Below are 14624 nucleotides of genomic sequence, written 5' to 3' on the forward strand. Positions count from 1 at the left end.
ATTGGTTAAAGGCACAAACATTTTTCTTCACTGTTTGGCTGTCACTCTTATGTTATTTGCCCTTTAAATGTAGCACCCACCTAGAGATCACTCAAAGAGTTGTCTGTTCAGAGCTGGAGTGATGGTTGTTTGTCATTTCCATGAACCATATTAAAGAAATTTTCAAGGATAATTTTGAACATATGTAGCTTTCTTTTTAATGGTTTGAATGAATGAGAGCCTAATCTTCACTTAGCCTGCTACTGATTGTGGCTGAGTTGTTATAAACTATAAGCAGAGGGAGAATGCCATTGTTCTTTATAATATAATAAATAATTATTTACCACTGCACTTATAACAACAAAAAGCCTTGTCCCCTTCCTTAGCCCTGTTTTACCTTTACTTGCTTTGTGGATATCTTTCTCCATTGAGCAGGCAGAGCAGCAGTGCTGGGGACAACGGAATCCTTTTGATTCAAAGATGGCAGTGGGGAATTTGCGGACACAGGCTTCATGATAAAATTTCCCACAAGCACCAACAGAGCAACGCTTCACATCTGTACCAGACACCTTACATGAAAAACATGGGTGCTGTCCTAGAAAATAATTTGAGGAACATGTATAAAATATGATCAAACTATAGTCTTCATAAGTAAAATGCTGAAAGAAAGAGGTTACCAAGTCAAATTCCACACTCAGTGAAAGCACTCCAAGAGCAAAGTGAAATCAAGATACATAGGGTTGGATTAACAAAACCAACTGATTATCACTTCTAACAGGAGGAAAAGCAGCAACATTAACAATACCATAAATGAAAAATGGAACACCACGACAAATCCTAGTAGTGCTTAATACATAATAAAAGGACATCACTAAACTTTTTTGTCAGTGAATTAGAAAATTTAGATGACTGGAAAGAATCCCAGAAAAACAGAACTACTAACACTAGCAAAAAAATAAACAGAAAATATGAAGAATTCAAAGAAATGAAAGTCATAATGAAAATTCTTCCAACAAAGAAAACTTTTAGGCTAGTCAATTTGCCAAACATTTAAAGGAATTAAAATCAAAAAATGAAAAAAGAAACAATAAACAAATGTGGAAAAACACATGTAACAAAGAAAAGGACTGCTTTTATATACAAGTTATATATGGAGAAAACATATAGATCTTATGTTTTTTACATATCAGCAAAGACTTATAAAGAATGATATGTCAATAAGTTCAAAAAACAGACTAATATAAAAGTAGGTAAAAGATGGGAATAAGCAATTACAGAAGTCAAATGTTTAACTTCATCAGTAATCAGGTAAATAGTAACACCACAATGTCATTAAAAAATTAAATTGATAATGCCAATTGTTGATTAGGGTGCAGAGAAACAGTAATCATCTACTACTGGTAGTTTATATGGGAGGAAATATCATAGAAAGTAACAGGGTAATAGCCATTTAAATAAAAGCACATCCCTTCCTGTCACCTAGGAATTCCACTTCTTTTTTATCTGCATAGGGAAGACTTACATATAAAAGGATGTTGAGTGAAGTATTATTTGCAAACAACTGAAAGCAACTCAGGGTTCTACAATTAGGGGACTAGTTAAATAAATAAACAATGACACCTGGGTACTAGGAAACTCTAGGCTGCCACTAAACAAAATGTATCTGTATTGACATAAAGATTCAAGACAAACTTAGTGAAAAGACAGCTACAGAATAATGGTATAACACAATTTTATTACCACACACAGACAGACACACACATTCACAGGGGTCACATACCAATATGATTAACAGTAATTACCTCTGGTAAGGCCTAGAATTAAGTAGAATTCTATTAAGAGTAAGAATCAAAAGGAACTTCAGTTTGAGCTAAAATTTTAATACTTTCATAACACTGTATTTGTGCATTATTTGTACAATTAGAATAGTAAATTTAAAAATAACATAAATATACCTTTTAAACTGCTATATACGAATGACAACACACATGGAACAGATCATCCATAAGTGAGCTAATAAAGATGCAGGAAAAACGGGGGTTGGGGGTTGGGGGGGTGGGAGGTAAAGAGGCAAGGAAGGAGGCAGGTATGGAGAAGTAGACAGGGTATTCCAAGAGTGATTTAGTGGGTGATAAGTAGAACATCTGCATAGATGGAGTAATAAAAATGTAACCCCCCCAAATTAGAGTATTTTTTAACGCAGAAAAATGTCTGTAAACAAAGAACAACAAAATACAACATTTTTGTCAGTATCCTTTTTTTTTTTTTTTTAAGATTTTATTTATGCATACAGAACTGGGGTACAGACCAGAAGTGCAGGGGCGGTGAGAGGATTCACCAGAGAGAGTGGGGAACAAAACAGGCAGATCGACGAAGTACATTGCCGAGGAGAGCAGCGGGCAGGTCAGGAGACGTCTGCCATGCCATGTGGGTCACCTTCCGGGCCAGGGATCCAACTTGCACTGAAGCGGCTGTGGCCAGCTTGCAGTGCTGTGTCCTAACCCATTGCTCCACTGGGGAGGGCCTGCCTTATTTTTTAAGGTAATTATCTTTACTGTGGATAATCTTATATTTTCTCTTTATCCTTGAGCCTACAGTTTGAATTAGATATCCAGTGATAATTTTCTGTTATATAATTTTTTATTGTGATTATAAGCTTTCACTTTGTACTTCCTGCTTTACATATGAAAATTAAAGTTATTACTGGCCATTTATATATAATCTTTAAAGAAGTGTTCAATTTCTTTGCCCATTTTTCTTTACTACAAAAATCTGAAGAAAAAAATATATGAAAGTTTTCTTTTTTTTTAAATAGAAAGTTAGCCGTGATGTTGGACGTACCTAATGTTTATAAATGGAGTTGTTCTGGTCTTTTAGCAGTTGTTGAATTGTGTGAATTTTTATGTTCCAGGTATTAGTTCTTTGTCAGACATGTGATTTGTAAATATCTTCCCCCATTATGTGGGTTGCTTTTTCACTCTGTTGATAGCACCCTTTAGTATATAAAGTTTTTAATTTTGATAAAGTTCAATTTATTTGTTCTTTGCGTTTTTGGTACCATATCCAGGAAATCATTGCCACATGTAATGATATGGATTGCTTTACCATGTTTTCTTCAAAGAATTTTAAAGTCTTAGCTCTTATGTTTTGGTCTTTGATGCTTTTTGAATTAATTTGTTTGTGGTATTAGGCAGAGGCTCAATTTCATTCTTTTGATGTATATATCCATTTTTTACACATTTGTTGAAAAGGACTGGCCTTTACACCATGTCAAAAAATCATCTGACTCTATATGAAAATATCCATTTCTGAGCTTTCCATATAATGGAATAACCTTATATGCCTCTATGCCAGTACCACACCGTTTTAATTACTATAGCTTTGTAGTAAGTTTTGAAATCAGGAAGTATGAGCCCTACAACTTTGTTCTACTTAATCATTTTCAAAGCACATTTCCCATTAAATTTCCTAATAGATTTTTACCAAATTAGATTATATCTAACTTTTGTTGGCAGAGTTCTAATGCAATCTGGAGTTGGAAGAGAAGTACTCAGAGTATTTTAATACTAAGATATATGGTCCTTTTAATAAGTGATCTAAATCAGAGATAGCAAATTCAAATGCTTAAGAAGTTAAGCAGGTTACATAAATGACTGAGAGCCTCCCTAGTGATGCAGAGATTAGAGACACACAGTACTATCAATCTATTGCCAACCACTGCAGCATGAGTTCAATCACTGGTGAGGGAGCTGACCACATAGCACAGCAGACCTCTCCTATCTTCTCCGCCCCCCCCGCACCCCCCCTTCAGTAATGTATTTCAGTAGATTCATTTGTTCTGCTCCCCACTCTGTCTCTGATGACTCCTTTTACACCCTACTCCTCTGGCCTACACCCCAGTTCTTGTATGCATAAATAAATAAATCTTTAAAAAAATTGCTTAGTACTCCCAGCACAAGGCATGCAGCAAATGTTTACTTAAAATAAGGTTGTGTATGCTATGTGCACCTGAAGCCTATCTGATTTTAATTCAATTTAAAAAGTAACATTTTTATATATTTTTAATTAGGCAACCTTGTTTCATGACATTGTATATATGTGTTCGGAGTACAGGTTCACCCTTCTTCAAATGTATGCAACCAAAGTACTAATAACCTTATACTACAGTCTGTCCTGCCCTCTCTATCCTAGTATGATTTTTTTAAAAAGGAAAAAAGTATATACTTCAGACTAAAAAAATTATTACTCTAGTGGATTTTAGAATGGAAGAATTTTAAAAGGCAACAATCAAATAAAAATCATTAAAAAAATCTGTGGATATCAAGTAAAGATGAGGGGAGGAATACAAAAATAATAAAAATATCATGGGTAAGATCAGCATATTATAAATATTTGATATCCAATTGGTTCTTAGTTTAGTGTAGCAGAAATGGATTATAAAACAAAAATCACAGAACAAGGCTCTGAGGAGTACTATCATACCACTCTGGTGACTTCACTTACTGTCTTACAACTCTGACTTTCTTTGACTTTAACTAGAACCATGGCTACCTAGAGAAAAAATATAAACTTGCATATTTCTTTATTATTTTGATAGATGTTAGTCTATGCATGGGGGAGATGAGAAATAATAGGTGAACCCTGAACTCCCATGTTTTACAATTTCAATTCTTTCTACTAAAAGTACAATTATTATGGCTATAGTTTATGATTGACATTTATTCCAATCTATTAACATCAAAGAGTATGTAAACCAATTTAATGAACACAAAAACCTCAAATCCAACTGAAAAATAATTGTATCTATACACTTTATATAGTTATCTCAATGGAACAGAAAAAGTACACCTCAATGAGTTGATCTATTTTATGGTTAAAAGCACCGGTAGGAGTAAATTTGACAGTAATATCACTAATTGCTCTTTAATCTTAGGAATCCAAATCACTGAATGGTGTTGAAATACCTATAGGAGAGGAGGACAGATTAAAAGTGGTAAGAGAATGAGCTGTCATGGGAGATGGTGGTATTGCATATTCCTCCCTACTCATCTTTCCATATTTATGAAAATAAGTAAACTTACCAGTTTTACATTCCATGCAGATAAACTTTCCATCAGGGAGTGATGTCAAGCCTAGGCACTCCAGGTGAAAGTATTTGCAGCACTCTCCCTCACAGGGAATCAGAGAGTCACCAGAACTTTCACAAATCTGTAATATGGCAAAAGCAGTGGTTCTCAAACTATAGTTGGCTCCAGAATCAACTGGAGGTCCCATTAAGACAGACTGCTGGGTTCCTCCTCCCAGTTTCTGATCCCGTAGGTATGTGAACAGGCCCAAGAATCTGTGTATCTAAGAAGTACCCTGACAATAGAGATGCACAATGTCCTCAACCCTCACCTTGAGAATGGCTGAATTAGATAACCATTTCCAGACCCAATATGGAATAAAGTTTAAAACACATACTTGATCTTTTATAATTCTTTCTTTGAAATCTGCATACTTTAACTTTTCTTCACAGGGCAGAGAAGTATTTTTCAAACATGGTAGCTACCCATTTAAAAAGTATCAACTTAGGAAATACTTTTGAAATTAGTCATCTGCCATTTACCTTTTTTTAAAAAATAAGTTTATTTTTACATCATTTTGTGCATTTTTTCATCTCAGTTGTAATCCCCATGGGCTTCCCATCATTACTTTCAATTAATACTAGAGTATCACAAGTAAGATAGCATTTGCATATAAAAAGCATTCCAACTCAAAAGGAGAAAAAAAGATCCATATAAGGCTTTCAGATCTGTGGCTTTAAAGTAATGCCATTAATTCAGAAAGATACTAGTGCATTATTAGCAGAATATAACTATTTCACCCTACAGGATAGAAGCTTTCCTACCTGACACACAGTATCCTTCTTACTCGTTCCAACGCCTCTTCTCGAAAAACTTGAATCCACAGACTGCACATCAGAAATGTCTGCATCTGCAGTTGCTGAAGGGCTATCTACTTGTTTCCCAAAGCCTACCTATATTGAAAACAGCATTTAAAAAAAGAAAATTTTTCTCAAGGTTAGGTATTATGAAAACCCTAAGAAGACTTGCTCAAATAAAACTGATTCCACCATTTTTCCTTTCTTTATAAAATTCCTGGATAGCATTAACTATAGTATTTTGAGAGAAACTGTAGTTAAAAGCAAAAAGCAAACAAACTAGGTTCCTGTTAAGAGCTCAGCAAGATGAAGATACTTAACAGGGTACAAAATAATCACAACTTCTTAGTTTCCCATGCATTTTAAAAAAGTTTCCCCAAATAAATAAAGCCAAGCATTGTTACTTGGTTTTACAAAGCAAAAAAGCACTGTGCCCAGACCATTGGCCATATTTACCTGCAGATCACTCAGTCCTCTAGAATCGGAGTCAGATGTGTCTCTGTATGCTGAACTAGTCATTTCTACATCAGTTGAGGCGCGACTCCTTTTCTTTAGAGGTTTACAGGAATCTGAAATCTCGCTGGCACCTTAATACAACACACTGAAATTAATCCTAAAATAGTGCTTAAAGTTTGTTTTAATTTTTCTGTGGGACAATATTTTCTTTCCCCAAACTCATCTGTAGTGTAAAAAAAAAGAACAGCTCTTTGTAACACTGAAGTCATAAGTCAAAACTTCATAAGCTCCTGACCTTCCTGACAGTGAATGATTTAATAACCGCTCTATAGAAACATTTAATTCAATGCTCCTGCTCTAAAACTATGTTCAGTAACAGAGCCCAAGTTCCACCTAAGAATCAACTATATCAAAACTGTAGGAAAGTTGATTGACTTGGAGCAATCAAAGAACCATTCAATTTGGAGGGGGAAGACATAAACCCAACACACTGTGTAGCTTACAAATATGGTCGCAGAGACATCTCCATCTTGTTTTTATTAGGGATGTGACAAATCTTTGATTTGTATTCGATTCGTACACGGATAGTGCCATTTTCCCCCGAATTTTTCAATTCAGTTGATTATTGCCCCCCAAATAAATTTTGGATGTTCATAATTGTTCATCTGAGACTTCCTTGGTGAAGTGGCATTTATTGTGACCATGAACAAGTGCTGCAGCATATCTACATATGTCATGCCATTTAGGAGGCACACTGCTGAGGGCTGTAAACGGACAATCAATGTTCAAGTGCAGCCAAATTACGAAGAGCTGGATGAGAGGCCTCTATGTGGAATTTGTACAGGAAGAAGTATGAAAAAAAAAAAAAGGCAGAGAATAGTGTGGAATTTTTTTTAAAACTGTGTGTAATACAAATCCAGCCAAAACAATAGTGCAAAAAGTTACAAAGCAACAATCTCTTGGGCTAATGCAGTATAGGCTATACAGAAACAGCCACGATGAAATGTGCAGATCAGGCACGGTGAATACCAAGGAACCAAGGAGACGGTTAATATTTCAACCCACAGTTTGTGTTTTGAATATTTCCCCCAAAATTTCCATACAACAAACAGACATCTAGATCAGCCCAGCAAGCTATGGTGGAAGTGTGCAGTCCAGAAGAGACCATGGAGAAACAAGTCTCCTGAGGCCATGAAGATCCGCAACAGGCTGAGTGAGAGCAGCACTTGGTATATAGCCATGTTCTGTGGTGGAGGATGTGGGCCTCGTTAGACTGCTCAGAACACTGGAACCTTGTTATCACATCCCATTCTACAAGTTTTTCACTGAATGTTTCCTTACATCTATAAATGAGGGTGCCTGCCCATGTTAACGCTGATTAAAAAACACAAGTACACAATTCTATCTCCTTCATTGCTGGTGTGTGGACCCAGAACACCACCACAAAGTATTTCCTTGGCCTACAAGATCACTGGATTAACAAGGAGTTTTAACAGAGGAACAGGAGTGTTGTACTGAGAGGCTTTCCAAGGGAAACACAGGTACCGCCATATTTCCGATGAGTTTCTGAAAATGCTAGAAAAATGACAAGACTGCCAAAGACAGCTGTCATGCTGTTCTCCATGATAACGGCACTAATAAAAAAAAGAACTTTTAATGATTGCAATGTATACAGTTTGGGCTGTTTGGCAAAACCCTGCAGATGTGCATTAATGATGCTTTATTTGAAAACAAAAACAGTCCATGTTGATCAGTGTAAGTTAAACGGTGGTTTTTAGGCTGGACCCCTGATTTAAGCTGTACCCATCCAGCTCAGACCAAAAAAAGAAAAATTATTTGAATGTTAAAGCAATTGTTCAGAGTCTTGAAGAAGAAACCAGGCAGGAAAATGCCAATAATGATGTTTGGCAAATCAAAATTGAAAACAAAGAAACTGTTTATCGAGCCGCCGACAAAGAAATCTTGCATGGAGACTACAAGTCTGGAGTTTCTGGGATGAAATTGTACAGGAATCTCAGTCCACAGTTTCCTCAATCGCTGCGGAGACGGAGCTGTCACTGAATCTGACAGAGCCCTGCACTCCCCGGTCCGCCGACCCTGTGGAATGGTGGAAACACAACGCAATCAGGCCTCCTAATCTCGCAGCGATCGCGATGTCTTTTCTTGGAGCTCCGCCAAGCAGTGTTCCCTCCGAGAGGCTGTTCAGTTCTGCTGAGGATCTCCACGGAGACCATCGCTGCAGACTTCTCCCCGAGAATGCAGAGAGGCTGGTGTGTTTTATTTTTTTTTTTAAATAATGCAATTTGCCCAGAGTAAACTACAGGTATTAAATACAGTTTGAATGAGCTCACCAAAAACGCACGAATCATACTATATGGAGTTTGTACTGTAGTCAAATTGCACACAGAAAATACAGATATAAGTTTAAGGTTTCTTAAACTTTGTGCATATTTCAAATAGATTTGCATAGGTCATCTAATGATGGCCATAAATATGCCATGAATCATTTTAATTTACAAGAAGATTTTACAGCACTGTAAAAATAAATGTAGCAAGATTTTTTTTTTTCAATCTGGTGTCTTGTCTGATTTGTCATTGTCCATGTTTGACAAACATTAATAGCTACTATTCGGTATTCAGTCGAATACCCAAAAAAATGGATTCGTCACATCCCTAGTTTATGAACCAGTGAAACCCCAGAATCTTATGGAGAAAAGTTGGAAACAGTATCAGTCTACAATGTGTTCTCCAATTTACCAAAAACAATTATGACTTTTTACACGGAAGTACAGAATAAGATAATTCTATAAGTCAAACACACACACATACACACACACACATACAAACACTAGGGAATACTGCAATTTCACACAAATTATTGACTGAAGAGCAACAACAATGATTAACAGAGACAACAAAAATACATGAAATACAAATAATTCTTAAAAATTGGTTTTAATCAAAGAAATGCAAAGCCACATTATAATAACTCACCTTTCTGTAATCCAGTCTTCACAGTAGCCTGAGGAACTGTTTCAACCTGTTTGGACATAAAAATACAGCATTAACAAGGAATTTTTTTCACATTTAGTAACAGGGAAAAAATACTTTCATCAACCTAAGTTGAGTGATTAATGTATGTGAAATGCGAACTCAGTCCCATCTTCTGGGTAAAAGTCTCTGTTTCAAGGTCAGATAGGGTTAAATCCTAACTGCCTGTGTTGATTCCAAGTGACAACACACAGCCACATGCTCTCTAGCAGGCTTTTCCCACCATTCCCTTGGTATATGAAGAGAATAAAAATACTTTCCTCAGTGACTGGGAGGCAGGAGAGGGGTTGTTTCTGCAACCAGCCCCAATGTTGCTATAAATCCCTCCCACCCCAAAGATGTTAGGATAAATTTTTACTTACTATGATACTCAGGTTAATGTAACTCACGCCACTTTAAGACCCTTCAGCGCCTGCACTCACAGCTAAGTTGCTGGGAATCAGGACCCTCTCTGTAGAGAGTGCTACAAGGCTCCATACAGCTGGAAGCTCAATACTTTTGCTGCTAGTACAAACTTAAGAAAATAAGTTTGTGATATTGCAAAAGCACTTTCTTGAGTGTCTTATGAACAGTGTCTTGATCCTACATTAGGAGAGCGAGATCAGAAGTTATTCTGCCAATGTATATGTAAAACGTGGTAATTTGAGGAACCATCGGAATTAAAGAAAGGGTGCTGTTTGGAGTTCCTGCTTAAGCTATGAGTTGAATTTTATGTTTCTTTAAGATGTGGTGAAATATGCATGTTAAAACACATTTTGTAAATATTTAAGGATTGTTCTATGCTTTTTAAAAAATTTATTTTATTATTTTTTTACAACAGGTAAAAAAACATACAACAGAAGTGCTTTTTTATAGGATACAATTAGTAATACAAATATAAAATCTTCTAAACAATCACTGGTATTGATCTACTACTAACTATAACACAGTGGCATTAACAATTTGTCCCATTTTAGCACTCATTCTGCATATTAATTTTAAAATGACTGGTAACAGGCTGAATTTGGGAACTAGTTGGCAAAACCACAATTTAATTTTGGTAATGAATACTGTAGATTTGCAAGCGCTTAGAAAGATTTTTTGGAATATGATTTCCTAAGTATGAAAGTTAATTATGGTAAATGAATGACAAATTAGTGCATTTTTAAAATTTTACTTAATATTTCTGGGAAAACTGTTTTACATGTTTGATAAGATCATGTACACCAACAGATTCACCTTGTAAGTTTGAGAGTTTATAATTATGAAGTAAGCAATTAAAATAGAAAAGTCCACACTCTTCTCTATTAAGTAGTTTTAAAAATATATAACATATTGGGACTAATATTATTCTGACTTTTATTTAATCACAGCTGTCTGAGCTGTAAAAATGGATATTCTTCCACTTTAAAATTAAAAAATTAGGGAAAAAACTCTATTGTGCATTTAATTTAAATGAGTAACAGTTTCTAAAAATTTCTTTGAAAATGTTATTTATTACTACATTGATTACAAAGTTTTAAGACGCTTCAGTCAAATGCCCTACTTTTTTTTTTTTTTTAAACTTAAATAGTGTTAGCTGATAACCAAGTAACAGGCTAAGTGTCATTGGGAAAATAACATTCCAAAAAATCTGTGATACCAACAGAAAAATCAGACGATCTACAGATTATCTGTTTCTTAAATATAATTCTTATAATTTGATTTGTTTAAAAAATAAAAACAATACATACCAGCAGCTTAAAACCAAAATCAAAATTAAGGAGAAAACGGAACTCAATGATGGTTCCAAATAAAAATCATTAAATCATTTTTCTCATAACAGAAATTTCAAATTAAATATGAGGAATTCTTTAAGAGTCTTGCACCACTGGCTTCCCATCTCCTGACACCTGACTGTTTTCTGTGAAAATGCTTGAAGCAAAATCACAGAGATGGCTGTGTTAGAATTAAGCTCTGGAACTCACCAGGACTGAAGCATAACATAGTCCAGAAAGGAAACCCAGTGTGGGGTAAGTTTCTCTTTCAAGATACCAATAGAAGCCACATTTACAAATAGAATGTTTTAACTCTCTACATGTAGGAAGCCAACCTGCTCCTTTTTGATCTTCTTCTTTGGCACAACCTCAGTGGATTTCTCTGATTCAGAACGTGTTCTAATTGATCTTCTCTGTTGCTTCTTTTCTACTGAACCTAAGAAGTAATTAAAACAAAGATTCTTTTAAGGATGCCTTAACATTTATTTAAGATTTGACCACATTCCCTAATTTTCTCATCCATTTATTTGGTCTTTTATTTATAAATCACTAAAAATCTATTAGATATTGGGGAATACAGACAACATTTTTATAGCTCAAACTGTAAAGGCTGACAAGCTGAGGTTGGGATTCATAATGGACCCTAAATTATACAGATAAAGATGTACTACAATCATAAATTCTAACTAAAAATAACAATAGTAGAGAAATAGTTTAATTTTAAAGGCAGATAAATCCACTTAGGAAACTATGTTTGAGGGGAAGAATGAAATTACTTCATTAACTAGTTGACATTAATAATTAATGGTTCAAAATTCAACCATTACTACATATTTTGCATTTTAACAAATAAACTCTACATGTAAAAAGCTTAACAATGCTTTGTATGCTTAAATGTTTTACCATTGATATTAACCAAAGGAAAAAACCAGGAAAGGCACAAAAAGGCACAAATTATTAATCTGAATATAAAGGGAATCGTTATGCTTTAGAAATTGTCATAGAATACTAGTTGAAACAAATTATCAAGCTTTTTCATGTTAAATGGTAAAACAAAAACTATTAAGGTTTTTAAACAGTAAAATTCTTTGAAAGTAAACAGAAGAAAACTCACATGGACCCCATTTTTGGAAAGGATAAAACATAGATTGAAGACCACAACTTGAAAGAACACTAAGTCAGGGATGATTTCATTCTGTGACCCTGAGAAGGAATGATACCTTCAGTGCAGCTGTTCTCCATCTTTTCATTGTTTGGACCACCTAAATGGTCCTTCTTAGATAATAATCATCTTTCACTTACCACAGGAAAAGCTGCTAAGACCTACAAAATCAGTCAGAAGCTATTGAAATAAAACCTGCCATATCACCTATTTATTTTTTTATTTCATTAGTTCTTGGTTGTGTAAATGATTTATTTCATCATAATTCAATGCCAAATCAAAGAAAGATTCCACTTCTTTTGTTAATGAGAAGGAATGGGGAGTTTGATGATTATATATTGCTACGAAGCTATGGTTAATTAAATTCTAGCAGGAAAATCATAAATGAAGATATTGGCTCCTTCCTTTACCCTCATTCTTCTTTATATTGCTGAAAGTATTGGACAACAGATATCCTACCCTTATAAACATCTGACTATCCAGAGAGCCATACTTCAGAGCAGTCATCAATATTCAAGTACCTACACTAGGGAACAGTGCCTTAAAAAAACAAAAATGTCTTTGCTTCAAAGATGACAACATAATTTCCCATCAAATGCAGATAATATTTGATCTAAAGCAACAAGACTTTTTAGAAAATAGCTTAGAAATCTACTGTGAATGCATTCTTCACACTACAGAAATGAATGTATATCTCTTCTATTTTTGGGAAAAAGCTCAAGAATTTTCTCAAAGTATTTAACACCAATTGAAATAAAGTTGCAATTGATTTGTGGAGGGAAAACTAAGTCAAAGTAGACCACTCATCCCTAAATTAAAGTTCTAATATTAATTTAAACCTAATTATCATGGGCATGCCTAAGGAAGGAAGTAGGTTACTTTTTTTCCAGGTACAAAGAATTAGAACCTTCCATTTTAATCTTTCACTTTAATAATAAGAATTTATAGCAGAACCTAAATATTACAAAGAGGAAGAATATAAAAAAAATGTTTAGCAGTTGCAGGGAAGGAAAAAAACCAAGCTTTGTTAAAAAAAAAAAAAAAACAAAACATAATAAAGAATACTCTTCTACTAAAAAAAATTACTTTTCCCTTAGTTAGGAGGATTAGATATTGAAATAAAGATCTTCCTAGCCCAAGTGCCAGGCCTACAATCAAATTAACTATTGTTTAGTGTCAAGATAACAAAACGATATATTCAATTATGGGAAACTGAGGTCAAAATATTTTTTAATACACAAAGGAAACAAACATTTTTAATTATGACTAATTAATGTGAAATCTAAGTCCATTACAATGTCACTTTTATTGCACTATTTTGAAATTCTACAAGTTACAAATCTTGTTCTGAACTTTGCCACTCTCTTCTTTCTGCAATACAGCTCCCTTTCCCAACTCAATTTTGGATAAAGGCATACTCTTTAAAATGATCCATCCAATATATGCCCATGTCCTCTGTCATTACCTCTCTCTATCCTGAAGTCCCTATATTTTTCTTAAAAAAAGCTAGGCCAGTCTTTCCTGAAAATGATTATTTATTTAGCTTTTCTAACAAGACTCTTACTCAAAAAGTTCTCTTAGAAAATTATTTACCCCTTGTTGCCATAGAATCACAGGTCTGCCTGAGTTACAAATGATTCAAGGTTACTGCCTTAGGATATAAGACTTCAATACTTTCTAGAAAATTATTTGGTCACTTCCTAGATTGAAAAAAAAAAAAATTTAAAGAACAAAGAACCAAACTCTTGTCTCCTAAATTCTCAATGACCAAACTAGCTCATATTTAACTATTTTCTTGATAACTGCATGAAGCAGTTAAACTGATCCTCAGTAAGTCTGTCTCTTTGTAAAATTTACACTGACCATTTCAAAGAGAAAATATTCCTGAATATAAGCATTGTTCTTTCAAACAAGAATAACAGTTTGATTTTCAATTCTTGATATCTGCTAATCAGAGAATAAACAATAATTTAAAAGTCCTAGGACACTTCACTGCTAGCATACATCACACCCAAGAAATAGGAAAAGAGCCTGGGCAGCTACTAATGTGTTTCTAGTAGGGGAAAACAGGAGAAAATAGTAATGCGTTGACAAGGCTAGGAAAGTAAATGCAAAGAGAGAAAATCAAATGGTGTATGTACTCACTTATGTGCAGAATTCATAACTACACTTTTAATTACAGAACCTTCCTATTATTTAAATTTCTACTGGAAAAATGACAATTGTATGAATAAAGGTCATTAGCCCCTCAAACATTCTTTTCTACTATTGAAATAGCTGATATTTGATTTTGACAACTAATAGTTTGTTAAAAACA

The 14624-nt window shown here is 34.4% G+C and overlaps 1 protein-coding gene across 2 annotated transcripts in view; it reads right to left on the reverse strand.

Annotated features, from left to right (window-relative positions):
* Nucleotides 1-14624, reverse strand: part of WHSC1L1 (Wolf-Hirschhorn syndrome candidate 1-like 1) — a 99077-nt gene that overhangs the window by 27753 nt on the left and 56700 nt on the right. Inside the window, exons 8-13 of one of the 2 annotated variants that reach the window (XM_004682249.2) lie at nt 11481-11581; nt 9353-9398; nt 6359-6489; nt 5870-5998; nt 5061-5187; nt 377-574 (exon numbers count right to left, since the gene is read on the reverse strand). In XM_004682249.2, coding sequence (XP_004682306.1) covers nt 377-574; nt 5061-5187; nt 5870-5998; nt 6359-6489; nt 9353-9398; nt 11481-11581 — 732 coding nt within the window. Of the gene's footprint in view, nt 1-376; nt 575-5060; nt 5188-5869; nt 5999-6358; nt 6490-6853; nt 8456-9352; nt 9399-11480; nt 11582-14624 lie in introns of those variants that run through there. The other variant, XM_004682251.1, reaches the window with a different exon arrangement.

This window comes from Condylura cristata, unplaced genomic scaffold (genome assembly GCF_000260355.1).
Source record: "Condylura cristata isolate star-nosed mole 26May11 unplaced genomic scaffold, ConCri1.0 scaffold00014, whole genome shotgun sequence".
Classification (NCBI taxonomy): domain Eukaryota; kingdom Metazoa; phylum Chordata; class Mammalia; order Eulipotyphla; family Talpidae; genus Condylura; species Condylura cristata.